Here is a 22,769-nt window from a genome sequence, read left to right on the forward strand (position 1 = left end):
TGTGGCTGGTTTGATGTTTATATTACTTCTTTCATAGAATACAGAGTACCTTTTGGTACCAAAGTTACACAGTGGTAAGGGCTCTATGTAGACACTAGGCAGAAATTTCCATGTTTAATAAGTTGTGTAGTTTTCTTCAGCAATGGGGCTTTGCTGTTTGGCAATAGCCTACCTTTTTTTTGGGGGGGGGTCCTTAGAACTTCTTTGGCCAACAACTCAGTTAGATGTAACTCAGTGCAGGTACTAAAAAGTTTCATTTGGTGACAAGAGATGGCCAGTTGAGGCCCTGTCTCCCATTATTTGGTGATTTTACTTGGATCGCCTTCATGTGTATATATTAGGAATCTTCTATTGTATTAGGTTTCCATACTATCCCTCAAATGGCCAGAATGTTAGCTGTTTTTTCTTATGTTCCCACCTTTGTCCCCATTGGCACTTGATCCTCCTTTTCCGGACCTTCTTTCCATCCTTAAATATCCATTCTATTTCCCTTTTTCTAACAAGATCTATGTATCTGTAACCCCTAGTCTGTTGCCCTATACCTAACTGTGCTTATAACAAAGTATATTCTTTTGTGTGTGGATGAAATAGTCTATAAATATCTGTCATCAACTTGGTTTATAATGTCAGATAGCTCCAGAATTTTTCTGTTTAGATTTTGTCTGGATGACTTGTCTACTGGTGAGAGTGGGGTGTTGAAGTCTCTCTCTACAAGTGTGGGAGGGTGAATATTGACTTGAGCTGTAGTAGTGTTTCTTTGACGAGCTTTGTGTGCTCCTGTGTTTGGTGCATGGATGCTAAGAATTGTAATCTCCTCCTGGTGGATTTTTCCTTTGGTGAATATGTTGTTTGTCCACACTAGTCTTTAATTCATTTCTTTAAAGTATACCACCTCGAAATATTCCAATAAAACTGAAGCCAGAGCTACTATTGTCATATTATAAAGTCTCATCTTGTAAGAATGTGTGAGAGTGCCAAGTTGTGCATTCAGGTTTGATTATTTTTTAACTCTATTTTAACCCAAAACTAGCACTTCAAAACATACAAAATAAAACCAGTTAAACTATGTGTTGGTATAATGTTCTTTTGGAATGTATACACCTTTACCCTTGTTCATTCAAATGCTGATTTCTCTCCCCCACTCTCTGGTTTCAATCCAGACATTGCATTGTGATCCTTATGCTAAGCATCACCTGCCTCAACTTTGTGTAAACATGCCAAAATAAAGCAACCAGCCACAATGTTGAGCAATGGAGAGGGAGGAGTAGGCAGGAGAGGGGAGGAGCCAGAGGACAGGAAGGTGTGGGAGGCAGACAAGGAGAGAAGGACAGGAAAGAAGCTGGGAGAGCAGAGCTGGAGGAGAGGTCTTGGAACGATGTGGAGAATGAACCAGACCTAAGATTTCACAAAAAGCAAGTATAATGGGTAAAATCTGAATGTTAGGAAACTATGAGGGCTTGGAGGTTTAGGATGGAACAACTATTGCCCAGCATTGTGTTCTAGGTTAATTAAATAAATCATAGTCTCTGTGTGGTGGTTTGATTATACAGCTGTTTAGTATTAACCGCAGCATTACTAAAAGTAATATCAATAGTAAATATTAATGCCAGTTTACAACAACTATGTCATTTAAGTTACCAAGGCATCTCAAGAAGCTGAAAAACCCAAAGATAACAACAGACAGGATCAATAACAATAATTAATCAATGAAATAGGAGCATAAATTTAAAGAAGAAACTTATATTCAACCATAAGAAAGAATGGTCTTCATTCATCCTACAACATGTATAAATTTTGCAATTGCCATGCTACATGAAGCAAGTTAGACACTAAAAGCAATATATGTCAGACCTGCATTTCTATAAAGTAGCTTTGACAGCCAGGTATGGAGACAGAAACAGGCAAGTAGGTGCTAGGGCTGGAGATGATGGAAAGTGGGAGTGTTACCTGATGAATTTTCTTCTGGAGATGATGAAAATATTCAGGCAGAAAAGAGTAGTGATGGTTGCTCACTGAATGCTCTATAAGCTGTTGGATTGTACACTGAAAAATAGGTGAATAGTGAATTTTATGCCACATGAATTTTACCACTGGTTTTAAACAGAAAAAGTATTTAAAGTTGACCAGTGGAAGTGAGGACTAATAAAGTGTGTGAATTTCTAACAAAACTTAGAAGGAACAGCATAAATATTTTTTTGACATTTTCTTATGATTTTTTAATGTTAGTTACAGTTTGTTAACTTTGTATCCCAGCTGTATCCTGTTCCCTCATCTCCTCCCTGCTTCTTTCCAAGTCCACTGATAGGGGAGGACCTCCTCCCCTTTCATCTGATCCTGGTTCATCAAGTAAGCAGCATAAATTTTATGTACTAGGAAGACAAAAAGGTTATTACTATAAGGTGCAATGATATTTAAAACAGGAAAATAATATTTTAAAAATTTATTTATTCCAACAAAAATTAAAAATTAGATGAAAAGAATTAAAAAAAAAAACAAAAACAAGCAAACCATAGCATTAGGTGTTTGCTGACAAAATTTAAGCTCTATTGTATTTTGTATCTGTGTGGTATACATTCATGTAGAATATATATATATGTGTGTGTGTGTGTGTGTGTGTGTATGTATAAGAGCACTCATGGAAGTTAGAAAAGTATGCTAGCTGTCCTGCTCTGCCATTTTTGCCCTATTCCCTTGACACTGGCTCTCTTATGAACATGGAGCTATTCTGACAGCCAGCAAGCCCCGGTTGTCCTCTTGTCTCCCCCACAATAACAATGATGTCACATGTTTCATGTTCAGCTTTGTCGATGGGCTCTAGAGACTTCACTCAGGTCATCCTGCTTGGACATCAAGTGTTTTTAAACCATCTCATGTCCCCAACCCAACTTCTACTTTCAATTCTCCATAAAAGCTATCTCCAGTGACTACACTATCTCCATGACTACACTTCATGGATGCGTAGTTATCTAATACTTCATGGAATGTCCATGAACTCTTCTAGGGAATGGAAAGATAGACTACCTCTTATCTCTTTATCAGGTCAATAGGATGTTAACATGAAAACCTGGTAAACCTGACAAATAGGGTGCAATTAAAATTGCAGACCAGTCTCTTTCATGAATGTGGGAATTAGGATTTTTAAAAAGTTAGTATACAGCACATAAAAAAGCAAAAATATCATACTCAAGGGCTTCATATGCTGATGATAAGAATTTGACATAAAGTTTTAAATCAACCCTATAATTAACAGAATAAAAGAGAAAAAAATAATAGGAGCACCTCAGCAGATGAAGAAAGGGGATTTGTAATAGGCTTTTTTATAATAAAATCTTAGTAAACTACAATCAGTTGATTATATTAGAAATAATCAGATGAAGAGATTCTACTGAAAGGGAACTGTGTCAAACATCAGACCTGATGAACATGAAAAGCATTCCCTTCCTGAGAACATTCACTCTTTTTGCTTAGACTCATAGTAAATGAGAAGGAAGAAAAAACAGATTTCAAAATATAAAGATATCTAGAAAGACATTATTCACAGAAAACATGATTGATGTGAAGATAATTAAACTGACTCCACAGATAAACTATTTAAATTAGCATGCCAATTTACCTATGAAGCTAGATGCAGAGTCAAAAAGCATAATAATTTATGGTTGTGTGGCAACAATCAAAAATGATTGATTGTTCCTGTTTGCTTTTGAATTTGCACACTTTATTAAAAGAATAAATATAAACAGTAGCATACTAAAATGAGCTCCATAATATACACTCTTCAATACAAATAGGCACTGAGACTTCTAAAAAGTCTAAATGTCTGCAATTGAGGGAATAAATTATTGCGTATGAAAGCAAAATATTATGCAAATAATATTCATAGAATATTTTTGTCATTACCTATATCTTTAATTGTTGCAATGGGCTAATAATTTTCCTACTATAGGCATTTTAAAATTGCCTTTTTCCTGCCCAGATAAATGTTTCCACTTTCTACTACCCAGATTATTGAATGTGTAAAATTATCCTTCTAGAAATGACACAAAGGAGTAGGTTACCTATGTGTTCGTGTTAAAGTGAAATAAGCAAGACTCATTAAGATAAGACTCTTTCCTGATGGATGGTGTCTAGACATTTTTAAAAGCTGAGATATAGAAGTAAAAGGACTAATACCTGAAGAGAGAAAGGAGACCAATGAAAATGGCCAGAGAGGAAATTTGGAGAGAGGGAACTTGATCAAAGCATATACCAAATGTTTATAAAACTTCCCTTATTAATTCATTATATTGTAAAAAATCAGTATATATTAACAAAAAAATGAAGAAAATCATCATTTATAGGTGGACATGGTAGTGCATGTTTCTAGTCAGCGACTTGGAAGGCAAAGATGGGAGAATGAAATCACTTAAGGCCATAAATTTTGGACTAGTTAAGGCAATACAGTGAGACTTTTTGAAACTGCTACATTGCTTTTTAAAACAATGGACTTAAGTTAAATTATTGTAATTTGGGAACAAGTGGCTCATTTTCTAATAATTAAAGCACCACCTATAATAATAAAAAGAAACACATTTTGAAAATATCATAAGAATCTCATGAAATGATGGTCATATCATTCCCTCAACACACAAAAACAAAGTAATTTGGTCCCATCATTAACGAAGAGTATCTGTAGACAGAAATAAAGCTTTGGAACCAGAAAGTTCTTTAACAGTCTTAAGGTTGTGTGTTTGAGAAAAGCCCACTTAACTGCTGGGTTACTTTTAAATCTGTTTCCACAGGTATTTCAAAAGTAGCATGATGAAAAACAACTTATGGGAATTCTTGCAATACTTACAAAAAGTGGCAACCTATTTCAGAAAGAGGCACTTTTCATTTTAGGTACTGTAACTGAAGTTTTATACGAACATTATATTTCTTTGGGACAATCTAGTTTTTGAAAGTCAGTGAGTACGAGGGGCTGGAACTTATGAATTAGTCAAAATTTGTTCTCATTAAGGTCATGTAGGCTTTAATTATATGGATTTGTTATAGTTAATTCTCAAATTTGTTTCAGTGATTAAAACACAGCCGCTACGTTTAAACTTCAGCATACGACTAATGGGTGCAACTATATCGATGATACCATAAATTGATTATATATCATTTGTGATGCTTCAAGGTTTATCCCTACTAGTTTAAGGTTGATTTCTCTGGACCTAACTTTCTGTCTTTGCTTAGAAATGTGGCTCAGTAGTCAAGCACTTGTACCGCATTCTTGAGGCCCTATGTTCTATTCCTAGCACTGCACACACCATTTTATCTCTCTATTGTCCTTATGAAAATAACTTTTTTTCTGAGTTACAGATTAAAAAAGGCATGTCCACATAAAGACTACTAGTCAAGTAGTGAGACTATGGTGGCAATACATTTCAAGGGAATATTTGGAAATATAAGATGGACATGTTTTTACACTTTGTATCTGCAGAAACGGCTGATGAGATTGCCAGGCCGTGTGTTGTATGGCTGACCCTTAGGTGGTCATGAACCAAGCAGGAAAAAAATAAAAGAAGCGTCTAAGCCAACAGGCTCTCTGAGCTCTGAGATACGTGTAAAGCTGAGTGAAGTTTCTTCTATGGTTAGTTTTCCGTTGTGTATTCTCTTTCATTTTCCTTTTGCAGTGCCGGGATAGAAACAAGAACCTCGTTCATCTTGGAAAACACTCTATCACTGAGAGATGAAAACATGTCTACTTTTCTGTTTCCAAAGAGTTAACACTATAGACAGCAATATTTCACAACCAACTATTCCAGCCCCCAACAATCTGCCTTGACACTCTGCTCCTGCCTAAGAACTTGCCTCTTGATTTCCCTCAATTGCACAACTTTCCCTTGGCTCCATTAAGTATGGTCTTTTCAATAACTCATAAATCACTTCTCAAACTGTGATGAAAATGTTCTGGTGAGCAGTGTGAATAACTTGCTTTCTTACTAGAAGCTCATTCTTGTAACATTGTCACAAACAGCACAACATAAGCTAATAACACTGTGTGGGCACCCGGATCTTACCTTATTGCTTAGTTTTGCCTCTCTTGGAACCCCTGAAATAAAGACCCACTCTGCGTAGTCATTATTCTCATCCACTTCAGCCTCTCATGACACATAAACTGCCCCCACGTTTTTGAGGGCGGCTCTACCGCACCGTGCAACGTTAAACAGATCATCACTGTATTCGTTCATTCATTCCAACATTTATGGGCCCAGTTGTTTCTAGGATTTAGGTTTTCTTGATAGAGTGATTTTTGCACTTTGTGCTGCAGGTTAGAATTAGATGGAGCTTGGGTGAGAATGAAGAGTTGACTGTGTGAGATGTGGATGCATTATTTCCTAAAATGTATTCTGTACCTCTTCTTGAGCATATTCCTCCCTACTGTACGACACTACCCATCTCTCTTTGCTGTCAGTCAGATGTGGCCTTAGGATTAGCTTTAAGCATCGGAAGGGGAGCAGAACTGATGAATACCATTTCTAGTTCTGGGCTCTAGCGCTCTTTTATACCTTTTCTTGTTTTTCTCCTTCCCTTCTGATGGACCACAGAGAGTGAAGTGGCTTCCACCACGCAGATCACTGCAATCAGCCACCAATGGACGTAGCAACAGGAAAAAGGCCGTGCACTGTTAAAGTTACTCTGCAATGGGCTTCCCTCTCCACTGCCTCCCGCAGGCTTAAAGGACTCCATCAAAAGCTCCCGTTTCCTCATTTCTAGTTGGGAGGGTAAAAGAAGAGTGAAATCAAAATTGGGTGTAATGGCACACACCTGTAATTCCTGCACTAAGGAAGCTGAGGCAGAAGGATTGCTGAGAGTTCAAGGCCAGCCCGGGTCACAAAGTGAACCTCTCCCAAAATAAGACAAAACAAGAAAGGAAAAAAAAAAATCACTGTTCCCTCCATGATCTCCTTATTGAATGGTCACATGTTGGCTAGACATTTTTCACCCATGGCTCCTGCATCATTTATTGGGAGACTCTTTATCTTCATTACCCTATTTTTATTTAAGTAGCTGTTTTGGCAAATATGCTTACGAAGCCTAGGGAAGGAAAGGTTCCTGTCCTCTTTCCACCTCGCTTCACCCGCTTCACTTAAGTACTGTAGTGCATTTGTTTCCTGTAAGAGTAATTCCTTTATATCAATGGCCCTCCTAAAAAGTTTCCATCAAGGGTTTGAGGTGTAGGTAAGATGGTAGAGTCTATGCATAGGGTATTAGGTTCAATCCCCAGCACTCACACTGGTGCACACCTATAGCTGAAGCTCTTGGGAAATCATGACAGAGGGTCAGAAGTTCAAGGCCATCTGTGACCACATACTGAATCCAATACCACTCTGGGCTACATGAGCTCTGACCTCAAAATGAAAAGAAAATCTCATAAAACTTTGCCTCAGTAGACCTTTTCAGTGTGGCTTCTCTTTCCTGGGAAGGCTAATAAGTATGGTCTCCAGGAACCAAGAAGAACACCTGAGAGCCTGAATGATGGATCAGCAGGCACAGGTGCATGCCATCAAACCCAACAACCTGAATCGGGTTCAACTACTGGCGCCCACATGGCATAAGAAGAGAGCCAACTCCTACAAGTTGTCCTCTGACAAATGCATGATGAATAAATAAATATACATGCATTTCTTAAAAAGATGTGCTCCCCTGAAGATTCTTAGATAAAAGAGAAATAAATACACATTTTTAGACACTAAATTTTTAGTCTATTTGTTATAGTAACAGGCTCAACAGTAATTAATAAAGCTACAGTTTTCTAGTTATTTTTATTTTTTATAATATTTTCAAATTTATTGGCATAAAATTATTTATTAGCTTTTTTCTCTCTCTAGCGCCCATTTTAGTTCTCATTTCTGACAGTATATGTGTGTTCTCTTTGTTTTAGTTATCTTTAATCTTAAGGAATAAAGACGTAGCTACTACTGAATATTTACATTATATGTAGATATTCTGTGTCACTGGTTGTACAAGCTATCATCAACAAATAAATCCAGAACATAACTTCTGAAAGTTTTAGAATGTGCAATTGTCACGAGCAAGCACCAATGGCCAAGATTTTCTGTGATGTGGCTTAAGCAGTCATAGAACAACATTTCTGGAACATTCTGTTAGTTACACAGGCCACCATCTTGGACAGGGAAGGGGTCGATGCAAAGGTATGAGCTCCAGGAGGCAGGATTGATGAGGCCTTCTTGGAGCATCGTAATTTTTTTTTTCTCATCTTACCATTGTCTTTCTTGAACTTTCTTGGGGCTTGTTTTATTGTTCTTTTCTATAAACTAAACAACGCTTGAGCCTTTGTTATTGGACTTCTGTTCTATAATGAAAGAGTTTAAGCGTCACCAAAGTTTAATTTCACTTGCTTTTTGTAAGACTTAATTGTGGGAAATTTTTATTGTTTCATTAAAATAACGTTTTACACATGATCCCACTGTGTAGCCCAGGCAAGTGTTAGACTTACAAACTTATTTCCATCCCTTCCATGTAAAGATTGCAGGGATATGTCACTGCGCTCATCTCAAATCACATTCTAAAATCATTGTCACTAATATTCTGTTCTAAAAGTTCGTTGGTCAATGGGTTTTTTGGGAATGCTACTTAATTTCTAAATAAATTTTCAGTAACTTCCGAATAAGGTTATTTTATAGAAGTTTGAGAAAACTGAGCCCACATTCAGGTGATTTGTCACCAATCAATATATGTTATTGTTTTTGTTGCCTAACCAGTATGGAATCAACATCTGTATCTGTTCTTTGTGAGTTAGGAAAAGAAGGGTACACTCAGTTGCATGCTACAAACTGATATTACACAAACTCTCCTGGATAAGGTTTATATTCACATTCTACTTACACATTTTTCTAAAATTTCTGTTTGTTAATACCTAATGAATACAATTAAAATCAGTCCTCTATTATGATAATTTATTTGTTTTCATCCTTGTAGTTCTGTAAGTCTTCCTGTATTTAAAGATTTCATTACAAACAGGGTGACCGTTTTTTCAAGTCAATCTTGGAGAAATGAATCAGTAGAGGACCCAAGTTCCATTCTGAGCACCCACACAGGACTGTCCACAACTTCTTGTAACTCCAGCTCCAATGGATCTAATACCCTCATTTGGACTTTGAAGGTACATACACACATAAACACACACACACACACACACACACACACACACACACACACACTTGGCATACAGACACAGAAATAACAATAAAAACCAAATCTATTAAAAAGAAAAACAAAACACTTCTAAAAGTCATTCTATCTTCTGGGGGTTCCATTTTGTCCACAGTAATATTTTCTTCTTGACAGTGCAGCAACTTCCACCTCTGACTCTTTCTAAAGTCTTTAGACTTGACATTCTGCAGTTTCTAGTCAAGATATGATATGTATTTTTAATTTCCAATATGATTAACTTATTTTTTCCAAATTATTTTTTTTCATCGCTTCCCTCTCAGATTCCAAATTGTCACAAGCTAAATCATCTTAATTTAGCCACCATTTAGTCTTTTTCAGATGTCTTCCTCTTAGTCACTTATTCAGTCTCTCTTAGATGGCCATCCCTGTTACGTTTATCATTTCTGTTGCATGTACACCCTCATGGGCTACCTCTTTTTTACCACATCCAGCTCTGTATCATCTCTGATTAAATTTTTCCTTTTCTCCTTCTCTCCCCCCCTCTTTTTTCACCCCTCCCTTTCCTGTTTTGTTTTGTTTGTTTGTTTGTTTTGTTTTGTTTTGTTTTTTGGTCTTAGAACCTGATAAACCATGAATTTCCTAAAAACTGACCTGAAAAGTTTGGAAATGAGTCTAGCTTATACTCCACATGGTTCACTCAGTCATCCATTGCCTTATGTTAGCAAGCTTTGACGTTGTGTTTTCTTGCAGTCTGTATAACGTCATCAGGAAACAAATGACTAGCCTTTGGGAGATTCAGTCATGGACCTTGAATGACTATGTGGGGACATTTGCCTTGGAGCTTCAGTATCTCAGAAGTCACTCTGACTACACTGTTCAATAGAGGGGACCTCTTGAGTGCTTCGGAAGTATTTAGTGGAAAACATATGTCTCACATTGCGAGAGCCTCTGTGAAAACGTATTTGAACAGTTTCAAACTGTTACACTCTAAGGTGGTTTTATTATTATCAGTTATTATTGTTAAGATTTAAATTTCCCCAGTTTTATTTTATCCAGGTATGTATTTTCAGGGTCATTAGGTCATTTCAATAGGCTCCATAGTTTACTATCCTGTGAGTTTCAGCTCGTCCTCTATTTCTCTAACATTGTACGTGTGGTTGTCAAGCCTGTATGTTACATCGTTCCAGGATATATGAGGTCTTTGTAAGCCTACTTGTTCTGTAATCTGTTTCTATAGTTCTTATTTATATAACCCTTCCCCTTTATTTTCCATGAATGCCTGCTCATTTTCCTTGGGAAAACAGTTACAGGGTTTTCTTAATACATAGTATAAAGTCACAAGAGGACCTGTGTTTGTTTCTGCCAGGTAAGTGATAGTTCACTAACATGCATAGGTGAGCTCATAGCTTGATGTTTTTATTGCTCTATAAAAATTTAGAACTTAACACTTGTATGCTTTACTATGTAAAACATTATTTTTTGTGTAATGTTTAAGTCAGGGTAAAAATATCTATCTCCTCAAACATTTGCCATTCTAGGTAGTGAAAACATTCAAGGTCCTTTTACCTAGATTTCTGAAATACTAAGGACATTTTGTTAGCTATAGTAATCCCTTTGGTTACTAACCCTCTTAATCTCCTTCACTCTGTCTACCTGTAACTTTACTCAATGATTAACCCCTCAGCATCTGTCCTCCATTCCCTGAAAATCCCGACTCTCTTGGTCTCTAATAACCACCATTTGACTCTCAACGGCTCATGGCTTGAGATCGGTTTTGACCATCCAATGGGAAGCTGAGCTCCAACCTTGAATGATGCAAAGCATGTGATTGTCATTTCTCACCAACATCTGATCTCTTCCATCTGCTTTTCTCAATGCCAAGGCAACTGCACTTTTAGTCTTCTGGGAGTAGAATGTGGCAACACCTTACATTTACCTTGACCTCATCTGGGTATTCAGCTCTTTGGCGTCTTAGGTTTTCTAGGACAGGGTTCACTATCACACTCCACAAGGATTTGACTTATGTTTCTTTTGCTCAGTAAAGCATTAATAATAAATCTTAAGTAATCCAGTAGATGTGGAGGTTAAAGATCAAAACTGTAATTGTTTATGCATGAAGCTGTGTATGCTTGTTTACATATGTGTGTGAAGGCCAGAAAACAACCGCTGGTGTTGCTCTGTAAGCATCATCCATATTTTACTTCCTTTTGTTGTTTGAGAAGGGGTTTTCCAGTGCACTGAAGTATACCAACTATGCCAGACTGTCAGCCAATAAGCCCCCGGGATCTACTTCCCCAGTGCTGGGTTTACAAGCATACACTGACACACCTAGCTTTTTTATGTGGGTGTTGGGGATTAAATTTAGTTCCGAATACTCGTAACATGGTAACAACTAAGCTCTGCACAATATATAGCTGTACTTTGAAACTTAAAATATGGCAACTACGCATAATATTTAGCTGAGCTATTCCTTCCTTGAAGCAACGGAAGTTATAAAATCTTAAGGTCTGAATCAGGAATGATTACAGAGGTTAAAAGAGTACCATTTTATCCTGGTACAAAACTATTTACCAAACTTTTAACTAAGCAGTGTTCTTTAGACTATAAACAGGTCTCCTTAATTCCCTGTCACCAGAAACACCATGTTGAAGGGGCTGAAGGGACTCTAGCCAGCTCCAGTGTAACAGACACATCTCTGGCAGGCCTCACTCTTCTCTCCCATTTCCCTCGCCTTGTTAAAAAACCATTAGACTGCAGTCCTAATGCTAGACTCCAAGGGCTAGTCCCTATTAGCTCTTCTCTATTCATTTATTTGGCCACTTCCTCCCAAGGCTGACTACCAAGTCCAACTATCTAAGTATTGCTGTCAAGCAACCAAAAGCCCCCTTTGGCTCACCTAATTAAAAACACCCAATTAAAATTAAACACCTCATCCTAACACAGGGTTTCCCATTTTACCTTTAGAAACAGCCATTTGTCTATGGGATACGTTTGTCTCCTCTCTATTCAAAGACATTTCTTTGTTCCATCCCCTTACTCTTTTTTTATGCCTTTTCTCCTTCTCCCCCGTTCCCTTCTCCTTCTCCCTCTATCTCTTATCTTTGTTCTTTATTCCTGTCTTCTGTCTCTCTGGGGCAAATAACTCTTCTTTGTGCTGAGAACTTGATCTTGGGGTGTCTTGAGCTGACTTCCAAGGTGTAGGAATGTAAGGGTGGTGGCAATCAACCTCAAATCATTGAGTTTTGTTGTTGTTGTTTCTTTGTTTATAAAGAAAGAAATGTCTTTATTTATTCTCATCAAATTAAGTTTAGATTTATCTTTAGGACATGCCATTCGGTCATAATAATTTTATTTGTTTTAGATTTATTGGTGCCAATCAGCTAGAGGCTGCTCACTAAGTGTTTATTGAGGTGACTAGTAGAGAAAGCTGGAAATAGCTGAAGATAGCTGTCCCAAGGCCCTATCTTATATTCAGAGCCACAAAGACTGGTGACACTCACAACAGAGGAGTCAGGATAAATAAAGTCTTATACAAGTAAATACAACAGCTTAGCATGCACTAAGCAAGCTGATGAGGCTTGTGTAGGTCAAATTTCCAGAAAACCATTTCCTGTATGGTTATATTTTGGGGCAAGTCCATATTCAAGGCAGGTGTTAGAGTCTCAGGGTGAGGGTTTTACAGGTCAGGATACTTGACTGGAAGATGGTGTGTCTCACACAAGAGGAAAAAAAGAGAACGAGAATCGTAAACAGTTTACAATTAGCTTCTTTACTGACATGGACTGCAGAAGACTCAGAATATCACAGTTCTAAGAGGTTTTTTTTGCCAAACAGTTATCCACAGGCACAAATCCACGTGAGCGGGGGTCCTAAGTTATCACAGCCTACACATCCCATTCATCAACGCTATACAGGATGTTATGCATGCTCAACAAAGCGGAGCACTCAGGTTTCTGGCTGCCTTGACACTAACTTGACTCTTGATTCTATGGACATAGGTTTCTGCACTCTTTTACTTTTCTCCATGAGAAAGCCATACATACCAATTTTCACTGGTAATTGTAAAAATTACAGTTCCATTTAGCATACAATTACAATTTTACTTTTGTCAAATATGAAGTTTTTTTTTTTAAAGAAAGATCTAGAGTTCACAATACAGAGATCTGTGAAATATAGTGCCTATGAGCATTTTCTTACGATATGCAGAAGCCACGGTGCTGCCCTGAAGTAGAGAGCCATTGTTCGCATAGATTGTGCTCACCCTGGGGTTATCTGACAAAACATCCTGGATGCGGAGGACCTGTCAAGAGAAGATCACTCATTAACGCACTGCCCAAGAGAAGCTACCTAGAGATATTTCCCTTCCCAAGAATTCTGGGACAAATGCATATTTTCAGAAACCAATAAGCTAAAAATCTAAAGTATATCCGAAAGGTACTAATGTCCTAACAGCATCTATGTATGCACTAACATAGACTAGCCATTAATGTTAGTCAAATTCCTCAGCAGAGTTCTTCAGCAGTTTGACTCTGCAGGCAACCCTAGAAAAGAAACTTGGGTCCTGTACACACTTATCTAACTCCTGAGTTGGCAATAGTTCTCTGCCATTGTCTCTGCAAATGTCTCTGCCATTGACTGAGCCTACAGAACGAGGAGAGAATCCTAGGACAAGATAACTAAAAGACAGTCAGTCAGCTAGCCCAACCTAGTAGTCAAGAGGGTGGCTGTCTCCACTGCTGAAGGACCTTGTATCTGGGAAGCAGCTGAGAAACAGAGAGAAAGTACAGAAGTATGGAGGTACTGCTGCCTAGGGCTGTTATTGATCCCCAGGATTTGCACACCCAGCTTTGCTAATCAGTAAACACTTAAGCTCTCAGGATTCCAAGTAGCCTGGATGAAGTTCACAGAGTGGGGGTGGGGGTGGGGGTGGGGGAGTGAGGGTAGGAGGGGCAAAGATAGGACTCAGAGGAAAACAACCAATCATTGGAGCACCAGTTATCTCTACTGAGCTCTTGCAACAGAATGAAGCTTCAGATGGTTATTTACTTTTTTCCTTTAATTTTTGTTTTGATTTTCAGCTTCAGCACCTTGGTTTGAAGTTTGTTACATGAAAATGCTGAAGCTTGGACCCCTTGCAAAAAGCACAAGACCCTACTGGGTAGAGAGAGGGTGGTAACTGTGGATAAATAAAAGTCTTAGCTGTAATAACTAGTATTAAACCTTGAATACAGAGAACCAGACCTTTAATAAGTTTTCGATGATTTCACAGTGATATTTGCATTCCCTTTGTGCTGGCTAATTTTAGTCAACTATTGACACAAGCTAGAGTCATCTGAAAGGAACCACAGTTGAGAAAATGCCTCCGTAAGATTTGGCTGTAGAGCATTTTCTTAATTAGTAATTGATGGTGGAGGTCCCCAAAAATGCAAAAGGTGCCATCCCTGGCCTAGTAGTCCTGGGTTCTGTAAGAAAGCAGCTGAGCAAGCCATGATGAGCAAGCCAGTAAGCACCACTTCTCCATGGCCTCTGTATCAGCTAATACCTCCAGTTCCTGCCCTTTTTGAGTTCCTCTCCTGACTTTGTTTGATGATGAACATCAATATGGAAGTGTGAGCCAAATAAACCCTTTCCTCTCCAAGTTGCTTTCGTCTTGGTGTTTCATCCCAGTAATCATAACCCTAACTAAGATACCTTTAAAGCAGACACTGTGGCTCAGGAAGTGCTGTCTTCATAGGAATGGATGGGCAGCTGGCTAGCTGGGCTAATGATTCTTCTCATTCTGGGTATAGGTTGCATTCTGGGATATATATATATATATATATTTAAAAAAAAGAAAGGGTACAGTCATATTATGTTGACTAAATGAATCTCAAAGTCCAAAAGATTTTTCTAAGTCTACTTGAGAGCTTCCATGTTGCAGGAAGACAGATGTTAACTACCTGATTTTTATTCACTGGATAAACATTATAGTTTTTATTTAAATTACTACAAGATAGAATCTAAAATTTCTTTAGTATGTAGAATAACAGCTGTATCTATCTGAAAACATTTAGTCAGGTTGTCTTACATCTTAAAAAATGGTTTAGCAATTCCAGGTTTTTTGTTTTTCCAAATGAAATTGAGAATTGTTTTTTCAAGTTCTGTAAAGAATTGTTGGTATTTTGATGGGAACTGCATTGAATCTGTAGATTGCTTTTGGTAAGATGGCCATTTTCACTATGTTAATCCTACTGATCCATAAGCATTGGAGATCTTTCCCCTCTTCTGATATCTTCTTGAATTTCTTTCTTCAGAAACTTGAAGGTTTTTTTCATACAGGTCTTTCACATGCTTGGTTAGAGTCACCCCAAGGCAGTTTATGTTATTTGTGGCTATTGTGAAGGGTGTTGTTTCCCCTAATTTCTTTCTCAGCCCTTTTGCCTTTTGTATAAAGCCCTTTTGCCTTTTGTATACTGATTTTTTGAGTTAATTTTGTATCTAACCACTTTGTTGAAGGCATTTATCAGCTGAAGGAGTTCTCTGGTAGAATTTTTGGAGTCCCATGGAGGACCCCAAATACAGAAATTGTGGTATATTTATACAATGGAATACTACTCAGCTATTAAAAACATGGAAATCATGAAATTTTCAGGCAAATGGTGGAAACTAGAAAAGGTCATTTTGAGTGACGTAACCCAGAAGCAGAAAGACACACATGGTATATACTAACTCATAAGTGGATATTAGCCACATAATATAGGATAAACATAGTAAAATCTATACTCCTAAAGAAACTAAACAACAAGGAGGACCCTAGGGAAGATGCTCAATCCTCATTCAGAAGGACAAATGCAATAGACATCAGAATCAGGAGAAGACAGGGAACAGGACAGGAGCCAACCACAGACAGCCTCTGAAAGACTCTACTGATGGAGGTATTGAAACAGAGGCTGAGACTCATAGCCAATCTTTGGGAAGAGTACAGGGAACCTTACGAAGAAGGGGGAGATAGAAAAACCTGGAGTGGACAAGAGCTCCAACAAGGGACCAACAGAGCCAAAAGAACTGAGCCCTGGGGGCCCTGAAGAGAATAATACCCCAACCAAGGACAGTGCATGGAGAGAACCTAAAACCGGGGCTGAGATGTAGCCCATAGACTGAGTCTCCATGTGGGGTCCCTAGTAAGGGGAGCAGGGACTTTCTCTGGCATGAACTCAGTGGCAGGCTCTCTTATCACCTCCCCCTCAAGGGTGCAGCCTTGCCAGGCCACAGAGAAAGACAATGCAACCAGTCCTGATGAGACCTGCTAGGCTAGGGTCAGATGGAAGGGGAGGAGGAGCTCCCCTATCAGAGGACTAGGGGAGGGGCATGGGGGAGAAAAGGGAGGGAGGATGGAAGTGGGAGGAGATGACGGAGGGGGCCACAGCTGGGATACAAATTGAATAAATTGTAATAAATGATAATTTTTTTAAAACTGTTTAAAGGACTAGTCTATTACTTTCACATTTGATGTTTTTTTACTTAATTAAATGTAAATGTAAAAACTTAATAGTGAAACTACATAAATATATGTCATGCTTTAGATATCTCCATATAATAGGCATAAAAATATAAAAAGGCAGATAACAAGTGTGTGATTGAAGGCTTGTATTCACTGCCTATTTCCAGTATATAATTACAGGGCACAATTATCGATCTATTTTGCTGAAACTTACTATCCCATTTTTATTTAATTTTTTGAGAATTTCCTACATGAATACAGTATTTACATCATATCTACCCTCACTCTCCTGAACCTGACTCTACCCATAGCCCTCACTCCCTCTCAAATCCATTACTTCTTCCTCTTTAACTATTTATTACATGCGAGCACTCACCTTTTTTGTTACATGAGCATACACACACACACACACACACACACACACACACACACACATGTACCCTGCTGAGTCTGGTTAGTGCTGACATACATGTGTCTAGGGATGACCACTTGGGACTGGATAACCTACAAGAAGGCTCATACCTAGAAGAAACAGATTCTGCTTTCCTCAGCAGCCATTATTTGGACGTAGTTCTTCACCTAGGGGTGGCCTTTGCGACAGTTTCCCCAGCCACACTGGCATGGCCACTGATGTGGTCATTATGTGGTTTTTATTCGTAACGTCTTCTAGAGAGTGCCAGGAAGCTGGCACTCATAAAATCTCAACAATACCTTTGCCTTAAATATGTCTTGATGCTCTTTTAAAGAGTTCATGACTGATGTGTTAATTTCAAAGAAAAATAATTCAGTAGAAATGACCCCTCCTGGTGCAACCAACAGGCTAAGATGTGAATCTGTTTCTCAACTCGCCAAATATGTCACACCTTTCTTCAAACCGAGTCTTCTATTCTCTTCTCTCTCTCTAGCCCAGGACCTGCCCACCCCATGGCACAGCAATCATAAGCTTTCTCCTACACAATGTACCATCTGTGCAATATTTTCCTTTTAATTATCATTTAGTGTCTGTTCTTCTGTCTCCTAAGAATAGGGGCCTTGTATGGGTTTTTTAAAATATTTGTTTAAAGTTTTATTTTATTGCTTTTTTTTTTTTTTTTTTTTTTTTTTTTTTTTTTTTTACTAAGGATGTGTGTTTCCATGAGCACATGGGCATCCGAGTATAGGCACGCACTTGTGGAGATTGCAGGAAAACTCTCATCAGCTGCTGCTCTCCTTCCATGGTGAGACCCAGGATCAAACTCAGGTCATTAGGCTGTGTGGCAAGTGTTTTCATTATCTTACCAGCCTCTGTGAGTTTTATTTTCTGATATAGCCCAAGCAATAGAACAATATCTAGCAAAATGTAAATGGCAGTAAATAAGTCTTTCTAAGTATGTGTGAAAGACTGTGGTTAAATTCAATGAAACTTTAAAAATTACTATTCTTTTTTTATTTTATTTTTTATATTAATTACAGTTTATTCACTTTGTATCCCAGCTGTAGCTCCTCCCTCATTCAAAATTATTATTTTAAATTCAATGACATATTTAATGTAGTGTCTTGTGTGATTGGTTTAAATGTTACAGATAACTCAATGGCTTTCACTTTAGAAGAAGATATACTTTAAAATCTTTAAAATAAAACCGTCTGGGATCATATATTAGAATTCGAGAACAAAAATTCATCTACTTCAGAGACCAAAGTCATTTAAACCCTTTGTGCAGGCTCAACAAATGAAGATGGTTCTGTGCATGTCTCCTTCTCTGCTCCCCTGCAGGAGCCTCTAAGAACTTGCTTTCTGGCTAGTAACACGGTAGGACAATCTACGTCAGTGTGAAATTATCAAGCTCATCTTTCCTCATTACTCCCAATAGTGAAGAAAGCCTTTGTGAAGTTAGGACCTGCTGTCTGGCATTGACATTATATTGGCCCCTGGAGGCTTACAAAACCCTAGAAAACTCATCTCCCTAAACTGCCAATAACTCTACTTTTAAATTTATTTTTTGTTCAGTTTGGAATATAAATGTGACCTATATAAACCCCCTCAACATTACCTCAGCAAAATTTTCACTCTGGCAGCTTTTCCTGTTAGTTCATGGAGGTATCAGTACTTACTTCTGACCCTGGGGGATCCTCAGGGTTATACACCAATAGCTTCATGGGATTGGGATGGCATCCTGCCAAAATATCTCCCGTGGCGGGATCAACAGTCAAGTTGTCCACTAACGTGCCCAGGTGAATTACCTTCAACCAAGAGGAAGTAGTGAGGACATTATTTCAGTGCTCTTCTCTGCCCTCCCTCCTCCTACCAGATCTCTTATAGTGTAATTAGACATGTCTCTTTAAAAACATTCCTGGGTCAAGTATGAAACTGGCAGGGCCGTGTTGTGTGGGTTGGCTGGGGGGGGGGGGGGGCTACTCTTACCTTCACTTGAGTTAAATCCCAATTATCATGTTTTTTCATTACGTGCATGTTCTTAGCTGTAACGTCAGCCACATAGACATACCTGTCAAGTAATACATTGAAGCAAGTAGTAATGAAATATGACACTGAGGCTTATTTTGGAGAACAAATATAAAATTTTCCACCAGTTTGAAGTACCACTAACTGCCTCTCCACAACGTTATAAAAGCAGATAACGGAATGGTATTTTAAATATTATTGAGATAATTTATAGGCTTTTATTGTGAAACGTGAGCTTAAAATGACAACTAGTATTACAGATGACATTCAGGCTCAATCTCATTACCTAGGAGTTACATTTTTTCTTTAAGTTAAATGAGATGAAAACATTCTTCTAAGGATAAAGAGTTCATACTTCCAAACTTAGAATTTAAGAAAACTATGGAGTGGTCATGCTTTTAAAACACGAAGTCTTACTCATGCTTTTAAAACACGAAGAATGCTTAGAGGTATTTCTGCTGTTCTTTATCTTTTTGTTGTTGTTGTTTGTTTGTTTTTTGAGACAGGGTTTCTCTTGTAGACTTGGCTTTACTGTACTTGCTTTGTGGACCAGGCTGGCCTTGCACTCAAAGCAGTCTGTCTGCCTCTGCCTCCCCTCCCCGAGTGCTGGGATTAAAGGCGTGCACCACCACACCTGGCTTTTGTTTTTTTGAGAAAGGGTCCCACTATGTAGTCTTGGCTGTCCTGGCACTCACTATATGTAGATCAGGCTGGCCTAAAAGTCACAGATAACCTCCTACCTCTGCCTCCCAAGTTCTGGCGTTTAAAGACATGTCCCACTATATCTAGCCTAAAGGCATTTTCTACAAGGATTATGTCTGCTCATGATCACAAATCTGTTCAAAGTATAGAATAGTATTCATAGTGTTATTCCTAGTATATCTCTGTTTTGAAAGCCTTTAAGGATTAATTATCTGCCAAGGGTGTTTGCTTGTAAAATTTCATGCTTCTTAAAAACAGTCATGGAATTATTATAAGTCTGACAATTACACCATCACATGTCTTAAGCAAACTTCTCTCTCTCATAAGAGCTTTTGGTTAACCTGGCTTTATATATGTGTCTAAATACCTTCTGAGCTCATAAAAGACAGAGATATTGCAAAGCCATCCTGCTTTTAGAAAGAAAGTTGGAAAAGAGTGTATTTAGTTACGTAAGAACTTGGAACAAGGACCATCTTTTTGAGTCTCTCTCTTTTACTGAAGGGGACTTGAAATTCAAGAAAACAAATGATTTTTAGGCTCACACACTTAGTATGAATTGTGGGGATAGCTAAGCCCTCAAGTCACATAGGGACTACTTGAACCTGAGGGAGCTGTTAAGGCAAGGAGCTTTTCAAAGTGTCAAGAGGGCAAAGGGCAGAAACAGTTTGACAGCACATACTTCTGGTCGAGGGAGATTGTGATTCCATTGGCAGAACTAAATCCTGGGGCCACTACTTTGACCTCTCTTGGGCTGTAGAAAAGAACATAACTCCAGTGAAGGTCCAGGATCATCTCCAGAAGTACTAAGAAGTAGTTGGTAAAGTAGTGATCTCTTGTAGCGTAGAACTGCTCTGGCCCAAAAACCACGATGTCATTCACACTGGAAAGAAAAAGAGGGAGAAATCCACAAGGTGTTTGAATCTCTTGATTATTGACGATGCTACTAGCATCTACCTAGATCAACATGTTCACCAGTTTTAAATGGTGGAGTTGAATTAAGATGAATTAACTGATCCCGTAAAATGTTCTGATTTTAATTCCATGTGTTTTCTTTTGGCTATTTATGATTTTAAGTTAAAAAAAATGGATACGTATACTAACAAGCTCTAGACTTGCAGATGTTAATTATGGTTTTCTGTGACAGATATAATATCTTTGTTTTTCCTCTAGAATTAGGCTTAATTCTTAAAGTTAAACAGTGTTATATAACTTGTTTGGACCAAAAGAGAAAACATACATATGTGGCTTCTATTTTTTTTTTTATATTTGTGTACATATGAACATGCGTGTCTGGGGAGAACATATGAGAGGTCAACTTCAGGTATAGTTCCTCAAATCCCATCAACTTGACTTTTAAGGTTTCTTGTTGGCCTGGAACTTCCAAACTAGGCTAGGCTAGTTGACGAGTAAGCCCCCCAAAATATCTGCCTTCCCCCAGAGATTACAAACACATGCTACCATGCCTAACCATTTTTTTTAACATGAGTTCTGAGGACCAAGGGACATAGTGGCCCATTGTTCTCCCTTAGGGCCCTAGAAGGCACCATAGTACACACCCTTGGAAAAATTGCTTGTTACTATAAAAGCACAACGGGTCATTCATTGGTTCTCCAATTCTTTCATTAAGAAACCACACATAGGGCCTGGGGAGATAGCTGAGTCAGTAAAATGCTTATCTTACAAGCATGAGGACTCAAGTTCCAGGTCAAAAAGAAACCTTAAAACTCAAGGTAGCTGGGACTTGAGGAATGATCCCTGAAGTTGACCTTCCCACCTGCTCTTCCCCAGACCCACATGTGCATGGGAAATGTTTTGCAGTTTTGTAGGACATACTTCAACTCATAACAATCCCCTTTCTTTATTTCCCAGAAATGTTGTGAGGTTATGATCTGCTGTGGCCTCAGAGCCTAGTGATGGGCTTACTTCATATAAGAAGAAAAACAAACAAAAACAACTTCTATTGTTTAAGACCTGAAACTGACTATCCACTAAAAACACTAATTTCCTAAATTCAATAAGAATGATGTTGATCATTGTAAATGATGAGCCCAGCTTTAATGGACCGAGGTTTACACGACGACTAGGTCAATCACACACTGATTCAGACAACCGGACACACAGCTCTTGTGATACTGTTTACTCATGTTTATTACTAAATGTTATCTGAAAATTAGGTTAAAAGTATTTTGACACAGCATTTGGTACAAGATCAATACTGAAGGGGATTTTTATGAGTGCACATTTTTTTAAATTAAATTTTTCTTTAAAGAAATACTCCCTCCCCCCCCAAAAAGAAATAATCCATCTGGAGGTTGGTTATAACGCCCAGTGGGTGAGGCTCAGAGAATACAACCTACCAAGACAACTGGAAGAGAGAGTAGGTGTTTAAAGAGAGCACGGTATTGAGTTGCTGTGGCAAAGAAGTTGGGATTAGAGCTGGGAATCTAATTGAGCACATTTATAGGATTAAAGAGCTTTCAGAAAGTTGGAAAGTACAGAGACATTCAATACTAAGCACAGCAGTTTCTACTGAGGTGCTGGGCAGTCCCACCATGAGAAGCTTTAGAACACTTTAGGGGGAAAAAGAAAGAAAGAAAGAAAGAAAAAAAAAAACATGCTACAAAACAAAAGTCTAATGCCCGCTGAACCAAAGAAAACAATGCTCACAGCAGAGGTGTGAAATAAATAGAAGTGCGCCGGCTCTAATTCCATACCTCTTGAGAAGTTCGTGTTTTATAGTTTTCAGGTAGATGAGAGAACGGTGTTGTTCTTCAAATTTAAATATCTCCACAGTGGAATCCATGTGGGGGTGATTCACAACATAAAGATACACAGTGTTGTCTAAGTGGGAGGGGAGGGAGAGATATAATTTCAATGGAAGATGTCATTTCCAAGATGTTTAAGTAAGCTTCTTGCAGTCATTATTAGACTTCTTTAAAAACCTGACCATCTCCCAAGGCTTTGGCTTTTGTCTTGAGATGGGGT

At 38.3% G+C, this 22,769-nt stretch overlaps 1 protein-coding gene across 1 annotated transcript in view; it reads right to left on the bottom strand.

Moving 5' to 3' along the window:
- Window positions 1-12,910: 12,910 nt before the first annotated feature.
- Pon3 (paraoxonase 3) overlaps window positions 12,911-22,769 on the bottom strand; it is a 28,653-nt gene continuing 18,794 nt past the window's right edge. Inside the window, exons 5-9 of the mRNA XM_055612706.1 lie at window positions 22,499-22,625; window positions 20,464-20,664; window positions 19,044-19,125; window positions 18,734-18,862; window positions 12,911-13,462 (exon numbers count right to left, since the gene is read on the bottom strand). Of these exons, the coding sequence (XP_055468681.1) occupies window positions 13,304-13,462; window positions 18,734-18,862; window positions 19,044-19,125; window positions 20,464-20,664; window positions 22,499-22,625 (698 nt within the window). The 3' untranslated portion in view covers window positions 12,911-13,303. The remainder of the gene's footprint in view (window positions 13,463-18,733; window positions 18,863-19,043; window positions 19,126-20,463; window positions 20,665-22,498; window positions 22,626-22,769) is intronic.

Source organism: Psammomys obesus, unplaced genomic scaffold (genome assembly GCF_907164565.1).
Source record: "Psammomys obesus unplaced genomic scaffold, mPsaObe1.curated_primary_1811, whole genome shotgun sequence".
Taxonomy (NCBI): domain Eukaryota; kingdom Metazoa; phylum Chordata; class Mammalia; order Rodentia; family Muridae; genus Psammomys; species Psammomys obesus.